Source organism: Pseudorasbora parva, chromosome 11, assembly GCF_024679245.1.
Source record: "Pseudorasbora parva isolate DD20220531a chromosome 11, ASM2467924v1, whole genome shotgun sequence".
In the NCBI taxonomy this organism is placed as follows: Eukaryota; Metazoa; Chordata; class Actinopteri; order Cypriniformes; family Gobionidae; genus Pseudorasbora; species Pseudorasbora parva.
Window position 1 is genome coordinate 46368950 of NC_090182.1, and position 12733 is coordinate 46381682.

Here is a 12733-nt window from a genome sequence, read left to right on the forward strand (position 1 = left end):
GACGCTCCGGCCATCACCAAAAGCTCCTGTGTGGTGGATGTTTCCTACTTCCCCTTTGACAGCCAGCAGTGCAACCTTACCTTCGGCTCATGGACCTACAACGGAAACCAGGTACAAAACACAAACACAGCTGCCAGAAAGCGAAAGGGGGAAAAAAGCGAGAGAAAAAGCATTTCAGTGCTTTTTAAAGCATTGCATGTTTTCAGGTATTTTTGTTTTGTTTTTAGTTTGATCTTATGGGTGTATGTATAAATAGTTTACATTTTATTTTATGTATATGGTATTTTCCAAATAAAAATAATTGCAGCATAACATATACTCTTCACTTAATGTCTTTAGTAGTCTTCACTTTCCAAATTAGCATTCTGAAAATAAACCTGAAGAGAATATCTATGGGATTTATGTCTATCTATGCAGCAGCAGATCTTACATGCTCACAGCAGTGTGTGTGTGTCTGTGTGTGTATGTATGTATTAGCAGTAGCAAGTCCATACTGGCTCTGCAGCCGCAATAATCATAATCAGGAAAAATACAATAATAAACACCATTAATAATTAAAAGGCAGCAGCAATAATCAACAGCATCTATAATTAACAGCAGCAGAATAATCATCATAATCAGCAGCAAATATAAATCATATAATTTATTATAGCATCATATCATTATGATGATTATTGCTGCTGCTGATTATGATTATTGCTGCTGCTGATTATGATGATTATTGCTACTGCTGCTGATTATGATGATTATTGCTGCTGCAGATTATGATGATTATTGCTACTGCTACTGATTATGATTATTATTACTGCTGCAGATTATTGTTGCTGCAGATTATGATGATTATTGCTACTACTGCTGATTATGATGATTATTGCTGCTGCAGATTATGATGATTATTGCTGCTGCAGATTATGATGATTATTGCTACTGCTGCAGATTATGATGATTATTGCTGCTGCAGATTATGATGATTATTGCTACTGCTGCAGATTATGATGATTATTGCTGCTGCAGATTATGACGATTATTGCTACTGCTGCTGATTATGATGATTATTGCTGCTGCTGATTATGATGATTATTGCTGCTGCAGATTATGATGATTATTGCTGCTGCAGATTATGATGATTATTGCTACTGCTGCAGATTATGATGATTATTGCTGCTGCAGATTATGACGATTATTGCTACTGCTGCTGATTATGATGATTATTGCTGCTGCTGATTATGATGATTATTGCTGCTGCTGCTGATTATGATGATTATTGCTGCTGCTAATTATGATTATTGATGCTGCCGATTATGATAATTATTGCTGCTGCTGATTATGATGATTATTGCTACTGCTGATGATTATTGCTGCTGCAGATTATGATGATTATTGCTACTGCTGATGATTATTGCTGCTGCAGATTATGATGATTATTGCTACTGCTGATGATTATTGCTGCTGCAGATTATGATGATTATTGCTACTGCACTGCTGCTGATTATGATTATTGCTGCTGCTGCAGATTATGATGATTATTGCTACTGCACTGCTGCTGATTATGATTATTGCTGCTGCTGCAGATTATGATGATTATTGCTGCTGCTGCATATTATGATGATTATTGCTGATTATATGATTATTGCTGCTGCTGATTATGATTATTGCTGCTGCTGCTGATTATGATTATAGCAGCAATAATCATCATAATCAGCAGTAATTTTACAGCAAAAATACTACATAGAGCACCTTTAAATAATTCCATAGTGTGATAAATATTATAAAGTAGCTACTATCTGGTATCTAATCCGCCTATTCGTCTCCTGCAGGTGGACATCGCTATGGGGATGGACAGCGGCGACCTCTCGGACTTTGTGGAGAATGTGGAGTGGGAATGTCATGGAATGCCGGCCACCAAGAACGTGATCATGTACGGCTGCTGCTCGGATCCTTATCCCGACATCACCTACACGGTCCTGCTGCAGCGGCGGAGCTCGTTCTACATCTTTAACCTGCTGCTGCCCTGTTTCCTCATTTCCTTCCTCGCTCCTCTGGGCTTCTACCTGCCGGCCGACTCTGGAGAGAAGGTTTCGTTAGGTGTGACGGTCCTGCTGGCACTCACTGTGTTCCAGATGATGGTGGCGGAGAGCATGCCTCCCTCCGAGAGCGTTCCTCTGATCGGTGAGTCTCTGATCGAGTGATTGGCATTAAAGGGTTACTTCACCGCTTTTTCATATTAAACTATGTTATTCCCTTAGCTAAGACGAGTTGACACACACCTCTCTCGTCTCAGTGCGTGCACTTAATCTCTCTGACGCGCTGTGACGATCTGATAGCATTTAGCTTAGCCCACTAAGCCCAGTTCATTCACTATGGGACCAAACAGAGATCAAGTTAGGAGAGACCGAACACCTCCACGTTTTCCCTATTTAAACACAGTTACACCAATAGTTGAACGATCAAGTATGGTGACAAAATAAAACATGGCGCGTTTCTAAGCGGATTAAAAAGGAGAACTATAATGAATGGCAGGATTCACAGAAATCAATTCATGAGAGGGGGGGGGGTGAGGGAGGATTTTTCAGCCGGGACTTTTTACTGCACTGAGTCGAAGTACTCCCAGAAGTGCTATTCCGCCAGATTTCATGAGATCAGTCTGTCTACTGAGTTGTTGAGAGCGCGAGTTTACTTTGTTCGTATCTGAGAGCTCTGAATAGTCCCAGTCACGTCTTCCTCCTTTGAGCATTGAGTACATAGACAGTCTGTTGATCGCGTGAATGCAGTCATTGCAACGCTATTTCTCTCACAAAATGCTTTGACCACAACTAACAGCTAACACAACATCGATATGAATATAGTATAATACACTAACATGTTTTCAACATGCTCATGAAAACACGTAAGAAAAATATAAAAAATGCTAACAATGTGCTAATTCAAGTTATAAAAATGCTAAGAAATGCTAACAACATGTTATTCATCTTAGCAACATACTTATTTTTGTTAGAAACATGCCCAGGCAGAAGAGGAGATGTCAAGGTACAAGGAGGCACCACCCCTGTCTCTTGCTGAGGGAAGTCCACTCAGTTGGTGGAAAGAGCACCAGAATGAATATCCACTAATGTCACGCCTTGCCAAAGTGTACCTGTGCATTCCAGGGACTAGTGTCTCCTCGGAGCGCGTTTTCTATACGGCAGGCGATATTGTAACCGCACAGAGAAGTGTACTAGGCTCAAAGCATGTTGACCAACTTCTGTTTTTGAACAAAAATCTTAAGTCATAGGATAAAGCTAGCATTACCAAGAGTATCCTCAGGTTATTGTTTTGTTGCTGCAGTGATTTTTGTTCAACCTGCATTTTTGAGGACAAACCTGGTTTAGCCTTAAGATTTAAAAAATCCATCCTGTTATGAGGTAGATTAGATTTGTTGTTGTGCCAAATGTTAAAGCAGGATGTAGCATTTAAGTGATTTCATAGTGAAATATGTTACGGCAGTACATGGTGTCACAAAAAAAGAATTATAAGAAGATTTAATAAGAAGAATAATAAGAAGATTTTGTGCTTGTGTGAGCTCAGACTGTACCCTTGGAAGGTTAAATGTTGACTTGTGGTAATTTCCAGATTAAAGCAATTTGTGTACAATTTATCAGAGCACTTAAAGTTGCAAATATTTAAGCAAAATGCACTGTTATAAATATAATGCACTTTTGTCTTCAATAAATTAAAGAAAAATGCAGAGTTCTGTTTGTTGAGTAAATGTGTTCAGCATTAACTAATTGGCTCTGGCCCATGTATTTTTATTGAATCGTATCGAATCGTGTCACATTGTATCAAATCGTATCGAGACAGCTCTGTATCGAGGTAAGTATCGAATCATGACCTGTGTATCGAGGTATGTATCGTATCGCCAGGTTCTCCAAGGTATACAGCCCTAGCGTTCATGTGCAATTTTTACCTAGGAAACTTGTATTTACGATAATGCCAAGAGCACGTGAATGCAGCATAAGCCCCGTATGGTCCGTAATGCTTTGTTTACATCTAGCTTCCATAATTCCTCGCGCTCAGGCAGTTTGGCGTGACTTTGCCGGGAACGCTACAAAGCTGTGAGTCTTGGTTTAAAGTCGTAACTTATGGGCTCAAAAACCTGCATAACATTTGAAACAAACTTCAAGCTTTTAAAACTTTCAGACGCGGGTTTTTCAAGCCGATATCAGGGTTTGTTCACAGACTCTTGACGCTGAGCTCTTGTCTTTCTCCGCTAGGCAAGTACTACGTGGCGACGATGACTATGATCACGGCATCCACCTCTCTGACCATCTTCATCATGAACATTCATTTCTGTGGAGCGGAGGCCAAGCCGGTGCCGTACTGGGCCAAAGTTCTCATCATCGACTACATGTCCAAGATCTTCTTCGTGTACGAGGTCGGAGAAAGCTGTGCGTCGCCGTTCGGACGCACGGAGGACTCGGAGCCCTTCCTTCAGAACCGCAAGCAGAACCTCAAGGAGAAACTGAAAAGAGCTCCGCCTCCCTGTTGCCCCGATGACGACAAAGCGGCTGCTTTCCACCTGACCTTTAACCCCTGTGTTTACTGCAGTTGTCGTAGCAACGGCGGGATTCTCGGATGCGACCCGAAGCTGGTCTGGAATGTCGAATACATCGCAAATTGCTTCCGTGAGCAAAAGGCGACGTGCCTGAAAGTGGCTGAATGGAAGAAGATCGCCAAGGTGATGGACCGGTTCTTCATGTGGATATTCTTCATCATGGTCTTCCTCATGAGTATCCTCATCATCGGTAACGCACCCTGAGGCTCCTGACACTCAACCACTGGCACATTCACTTTGACTCAAGTGAAACCCGTGTTACAGTTTTTTTTAATTGCTAAACGACATTGAGCCGAACTGGAGCTCCATGTGCAAAACTCTAACAGTCTGCACTACCAACAGCACCTGAGCTAAACAGTTCACATCACCTGCAAAACTCATTCAAAGCAACACAACTCTTAACACATGGCTCAAAACAGGCTCCGTGCAGTTAAACACTATACGCAACACACACTGAGATAACACACACTGTCACTCAGAACACAGAGATAACACACACTGAGATAACACACACTGAGATAGCACACACTGAGATAATACACACTGAGATAACACACACTGAGATAGCACACACTGAGATAATACACACTGTCACTCAGAACACACTGAGATAACACACACTGTCACTCAGAACACTGAGATAACACACACTGAGATAACACATTGAGATAACACACACTGAGATAACACACACTGAGATAACACACACTGAGATAGCACACACTGAGATAATACACACTGAGATAACACACACTGAGATAGCACACACTGAGATAGCACACACTGAGATAATACACACTGTCACTCAGAACACACTGAGATAACACACACTGTCACTCAGAACACTGAGATAACACACACTGTCACTCAGAACACACTGAGATAACACACACTGTCACTCAGAACACTGAGATAACACACACTGAGATAACACATTGAGATAACACACACTGAGATAACACACACTGAGATAACACACACTGAGATAGCACACACTGAGATAATACACACTGTCACTCAGAACACACTGAGATAACACACACTGAGATAACACACACTGAGATAGCACACACTGTCACTCAGAACACTGAGATAACACACACTGTCACTCAGAACACACTGAGATAACACACACTGTCACTCAGAACACTGAGATAACACACACTGAGATAACACACACTGAGATAGCACACACTGAGATAATACACACTGTCACTCAGAACACACTGAGATAACACACACTGAGATAACACACACTGAGATAACACACACTGTCACTCAGAACACTGAGATAACACACACTGTCACTCAGAACACACTGAGATAACACACACTGTCACTCAGAACACTGAGATAACACACACTGAGATAACACACACTGAGATAACACATTGAGATCACACACACTGAGATAACACACACTGAGATAACACATTGAGATAACACACACTGAGATAACACACACTGAGATAACACATTGAGATCACACACACTGAGATAACACACACTGAGATAACACACTGAGATCACACACACTGAGATAGCACACACTGAGATAATACACACTGTCACTCAGAACACACTGAGATAACACACACTGAGATAACACACACTGAGATAGCACACACTGAGATAATACACACTGTCACTCAGAACACACTGAGATAACACACACTGTCACTCAGAACACTGAGATAACACACACTGTCACTCAGAACACACTGAGATAACACACACTGTCACTCAGAACACTGAGATAACACACACTGAGATAACACATTGAGATCACACACACTGAGATCACACACACTGAGATAACACACACTGAGATAACACACACTGAGATAGCACACACTGAGATAATACACACTGTCACTCAGAACACACTGAGATAACACACACTGTCACTCAGAACACTGAGATAACACACACTGAGATAACACATTGAGATAACACACACTGAGATAACACACACTGAGATAACACACACTGTCACTCAGAACACTGAGATAACACACACTGAGATAACACACACTGAGATAACACACACTGAGATAATACACACTGTCACTCAGAACACACTGAGATAACACACACTGTCACTCAGAACACTGAGATAACACACACTGAGATAACACACACTGAGATAATACACACTGTCACTCAGAACACACTGAGATAACACACACTGTCACTCAGAACACTGAGATAACACACACTGAGATAACACACACTGAGATAATACACACTGTCACTCAGAACACTGAGATAACACACTGAGATAACACACACTGAGATAACACATTGAGATAACACACTGAGATAACACACACTGAGATAACACACTGAGATAGCACACACTGTCACTCAGAACACACTGAGATAACACATTGAGATAACACATTGAGATAACACACACTGAGATAACACACACTGTCACTCAGAACACTGAGATAACACACATTGAGATAACACATTGAGATAACACACACTGAGATAACACACTGAGATAACACACTGAGATAACACACACTGAGATAACACACACTGAGATAACACACACTGAGATAATACACACTGTCACTCAGAACACACTGAGATAACACACTGTCACTCAGAACACTGAGATAACACACACTGAGATAACACACTGAGATAACACACACTGAGATAACACACACTGTCACTCAGAACACATTGAGATAACACATTGAGATAACACACACTGAGATAACACACATTGAGATAACACACACTGTCACTCAGAACACATTGAGATAACACATTGAGATAACACACACTGAGATAACACACATTGAGATAACACACACTGTCACTCAGAACACTGAGATAACACACACTGAGATAACACACTGAGATAACACACACTGAGATAACACACACTGTCACTCAGAACACATTGAGATAACACACACTGAGATAACACACACTGAGATAACACACACTGTCACTCAGAACACATTGAGATAACACACTGAGATAACACACACTGTCACTCAGAACACACTGAGATAACACACACTGAGATAACACACAGTGTCACTCAGAACACATTGAGATAACACACTGAGATAACACACACTGAGATAACACACACTGAGATAACACACACTGTCACTCAGAACACATTGAGATAACACACTGAGATAACACACTGAGATAACACACACTGTCACTCAGAACACATTGAGATAACTCACACTGAGATAACACACTGAGATAACACACACTGAGATAACACACACTGTCACTCAGAACACATTGAGATAACACACATTGAGATAACACACATTGAGATAACACACTGAGATAACACACTGAGATAATACACACTGAGATAACACACTGAGATAACACACACTGAGATAACACACACTGTCACTCAGAACACATTGAGATAACACACATTGAGATAACACACATTGAGATAACACACATTGAGATAACACACTGAGATAATACACACTGAGATAACACACTGAGATAACACACACTGAGATAACACACACTGTCACTCAGAACACATTGAGATAACACACATTGAGATAACACACATTGAGATAACACACTGAGATAACACACTGAGATAATACACACTGAGATAACACACTGAGATAACACACACTGAGATAACACACACTGAGATAACACACACTGTCCCTCAGAACACATTGAGATAACACACTGAGATAACACACTGAGATAACACACACTGAGATAACACACACTGTCACTCAGAACACATTGAGATAACACACTGAGATAACACACACTGAGATAACACACACTGTCACTCAGAACACATTGAGATAACACACACTGAGATAACACACACTGAGATAGCACGCACTGAGATAACACACACTGAGATAACACACACTGTCACTCAGAACACATTGAGATAACACACATTGAGATAACACACATTGAGATAACACACATTGAGATAACACACACTGTCACTCAGAACACATTGAGATAACACACATAGAGATAACACACATTGAGATAACACACTGAGATAACACACACTGAGATAACACACACTGTCACTCAGAACACATTGAGATAACACACATTGAGATAACACACACTGAGATAACACACTGAGATAACACATTGAGATAACACACACTGAGATAACACACTGAGATAACACACACTGAGATAACACACACTGAGATAACACACACTGAGATAACACACTGAGATAACACACACTGAGATAACACACACTGAGATAACACACACTGAGATAACACACTGAGATAACACACACTGAGATAACACACACTGAGATAACACATTGAGATAACACACACTGAGATAGCACGCACTGAGATAACACACACTGAGATAGCACACACTGAGATAGCACACACTGAGATAACACACTGAGATAACACATTGAGATAACACATTGAGATAACACACACTGAGATAACACACTGAGATAACACACACTGAGATAACACACAGAGATAACACACACTGAGATAACACACACTGAGATAACACACTGAGATAACACACACTGAGATAACACACACTGAGATAACACATTGAGATAACACACACTGAGATAGCACGCACTGAGATAACACCCATTAAGAGTAAGAGCACACTGAGATAACACACACTTTTCATCTTTACAGTTTGAACAATTTCACTGACTTCATACAAAGTAATATTTTCTTCAGAGAACAGAGTGACATTCTTTCACATGATTTATTTACATTTTTACAATTCTTTAAGCTAAATGAAAATGCTTCAATAGTCTGAAGTAATTTACGGAATTACAATAATGAGGGAAAAAAGGTAGAACTAAAAGTACATACTGTAATTTGACCGAATAACTGAGGGGCCTTTGAGCTGGAATTGTTTGAAAAGCACACGGCAGAAATCTGTGATGTTTTGAATGTGTGCTTGAGTTTTGACAGCAGTGTGTTAGCATTTGAAAAGAGGGCTGTAAATCCAGTGTTGTGCAGGTTGTGGTTAAAGTCATGGGATGAGTGTGTAGAGTTTTGAAAACTGTGTTCAGCTCAGCAATGAAAATACGAGCTAGAGTTTGGTCCTCATGAACTGCTGCTGTGCAGACTGTAGTTGTGCTCACTGTCGTTGAGCAATCGGAAACAACGGTGACATCTCCGAGGTCCACAACTCATGTTTTACTGACTTGATCAAAATGAAGTGAGATTATGTTTATGCAAATATCTGTCCATGGAGTCAGAGACGTTAGGGGAGAACACGAACGTTACTCTGACCCCATTGGTAGATATTTCTTTCTGTTTTAAGCACTTTCTTTAGTCTTAATATCGTAATATATGTGTTGATTTAAGAACATTTAGATGTTTGTGCTGAAGAACGTTGATGGATCTTTGCAGTGAAACTCTTGAGACTGACTTCGGTTAAAGAAAGACGATACATTCCTAACTTCTTACTGTGCTGGTTTATTCAGACAGATTGTGCTGTATTATGCATGTTGGAGCATGTTTGAGAGAGAGAGTGTGTGTGTGTGTGTGTGTGTGTGTGTGTGTGTGTGTGTGAGTGTGAGTGTGAGTGTGAGTGTGTTTGTGATGGGTAGGTTTAGGGGCAGTGCAAGGGGATAGAAAATACAGTTTGTACAGTATAAAAACCATTACACCTATGGAATGTCCCCATATATCACAAAAACAAACGTGTGTGTGTCTGTGTCCGAGTGAATGTGTGTGTGTGTGTGTGTGTGTGTGTGTGTGTGTGTGTGTGTGTGTGTGTGTGTGTGTGTGTGTGTGTGCGTGCGCATGCAAGTTTTTCTTTGCAAGTGTGTACTACGTGTTTTAGACCAGCAGAGTGAGGACAAAGAGAGTGAAGCGAGGACATTTTGTCCGTTACTCAATTTTGAGAGCCTGTTTGAGGGTCAAGACCTTTAAGGGTTAATCCTACGCTTTAGGTTCAGGTTATAATGAGGTTAAGGGTCAGTTTAGGCTCTTAGTTGTGATGCGTAGGGTTAAGGTGAGGAGCTAGAGATTGCATCGTGTCAATGAATGTTCTCACAAAGACAGATGTGCAGGTGTGTGTGTGTGTGTGTGTGTGTGTGTATGTGTGTGTGTGTGTAAGTTAATCTGAGTATTAATAATGTAGACTATCTTGCCTCTCAATGAGCACATCAGTTATGTCAGTCTTTCTGAAAACAGATCTGCTGTTCATTAGAAGGCTGTAACCGTCTACATTACCTGAGTGTGATACACTCACGCACGCATGCGCGTCTGGTTCACTATAGTCGACTCTCCATAGACGTAAAGGTTTTTATACTGTACAAACTGTATATTCTCTCCCCTTTCACAAACCCTACACCTAACACACACAAACAAACAACCAAACACACTCAAACAAACACAAACATGCTCACACAAACACACACTCTGACACATTACACAAACTCACACTCAAACAAGCACTCGGACACACATCACAAACTCATTCACTCACACATGCACACACACACTTTACCCCTAAATCTACCCCACACACACACACACACACACACACACACACACACACACACACACACACACACACACACACACACAGATCTATGCAAATGAGCACATAAATAGACTTATAATGGTTTTATATATTAGATAAACACACTCACATTTATCCTGTCACGTTCACTATGGGCTGGATTGATACTGTACCTTTAATGCATTAATGTATATTTCCAGAAGCCCTTGTGTCGTCTGTTGTGTGTGTGTGTGTGTGTGTGTGTGTGTGTGTGTGTGTGTGTGTGTGTGTGTGTGTGTGTGTGTGTGTGTGTGTGAGAGTGTGTGTGAGAGTGTGTGTGTGAGTGTGTGTGTGTTTGTGTTTGTGTGTGTGTTTGTGTACATACATTCATTCATGTTTTATGTTTTTGATGTATCATTATTAATCTTGTCATATTTATTTTTCAGTTTGGCCATAAATGTACTCTAATGGAGGTTTGTGTAATTCATGGACAGTTTTTTTGTTCTTTTGTGAGGAAAATGTAAATTAGTTTGATTCCTTTATAAACATTATACATTATGTTTTATTTGTCTCCGACTGTATTAGTGTTGTTATTAGAACTAAAGGCACAAATAAAACTGCGGTTTGGCTTAACATGGGGTTTGTTGAAAGCAGGTCTTAGCATATTGCTCAAAGAAACATGATAATTTTACTGTAACCAAAGCACTTGCTGTGTATATATGAAGTATAAATCATTGTACCTGAATAAATAGCGATCATGTCCTGCCCATTTCAGTACTTTAGTTTCAAACCAGGGTCCGGGGAAATATTAAGAGAAAACCATCTAAAAATAAATGAATGAAAACAAGATAACATTAATAGATTTTATGAAAAAAAAGAAGTTTAATAGATATAAAATAATAAATGAATACATTAGATTAAAATAAATTTATAAAATAAATAGATAACATTTTATTTATATAAATGAAAAATGAATAATTCAGATTTATACACTCACCTATAAAGGATTATTAGGAACACACACTAATACTGTGTTTGACCCCTTTCGCCTTCAGAACTGCCTTAATTCTCCGTGGCATTGATCAACAAGGTGCTGAAAGCATTCTTTAGAAATGTCGGCCCATATTGATAGGAGAGCATCTTGCAGTTGATGGAGATTTGTGGGATGCACATCCAGGGCACGAAGCTCCCGTTCCACCGCATCCCAAAGATGCTCTGTTGGGTTGAGATCTGGGGACTGCGTACCATTTTAGTACAGTCAACTCATTGTCATGTTCAAGAAACCAATTTGAAATGATTCAAGCTCTGTGACATGGTGCATTATCCTGCTGGAAGTAGCCATCAGAGGATGGGGACATGGTGGTCATAAAGGGATGGACATGGTCAGAAACAATGCTCAGGTAGGCCGTGGCATTTAAACGATGCCCAATTGGCACTAAGGGGCCTAAAGTGTGCCAAGAAAACATCCCCCACACCATTACACCACCACCAGCAGCCTGCACAGTGGTAACAAGGCATGATGGATCCATGTTCTCATTCTGTTTACGCCAAATTCTGACTCTACCATCTGAATGTCTCAACAGAAATCGAGACTCATCCGACCAGGCAACATTTTTCCAGTCTTCAACTGTCCAATTT

The 12733-nt window shown here is 40.3% G+C and overlaps 1 protein-coding gene across 1 annotated transcript; it reads left to right on the forward strand.

Annotated features, from left to right (window-relative positions):
• Positions 1-5290, forward strand: LOC137093291 (neuronal acetylcholine receptor subunit alpha-9-II). Its single transcript, XM_067458120.1, has 3 exons — positions 1-111; positions 1818-2169; positions 4251-5290. The coding sequence occupies exons 2-3, from the start codon at positions 1830-1832 to the stop codon at positions 4793-4795; spliced, it is 885 nt and encodes a 294-aa protein (XP_067314221.1). The 5' UTR covers positions 1-111; positions 1818-1829; the 3' UTR covers positions 4796-5290.
• The last annotated feature ends 7443 nt before the right edge of the window (positions 5291-12733 follow it).

Bases quoted from the DNA above. Each gene is read 5' to 3' on its own strand.
- LOC137093291 (XM_067458120.1), top strand. From the start codon at position 1,830: ATGGGGATGGACAGCGGCGACCTCTCGGACTTTGTGGAGAATGTGGAG. The intron at 2,170-4,250 runs GTGAGTCTCTGA...TTTCTCCGCTAG, and splicing joins CGAGAGCGTTCCTCTGATCG to GCAAGTACTACGTGGCGACG.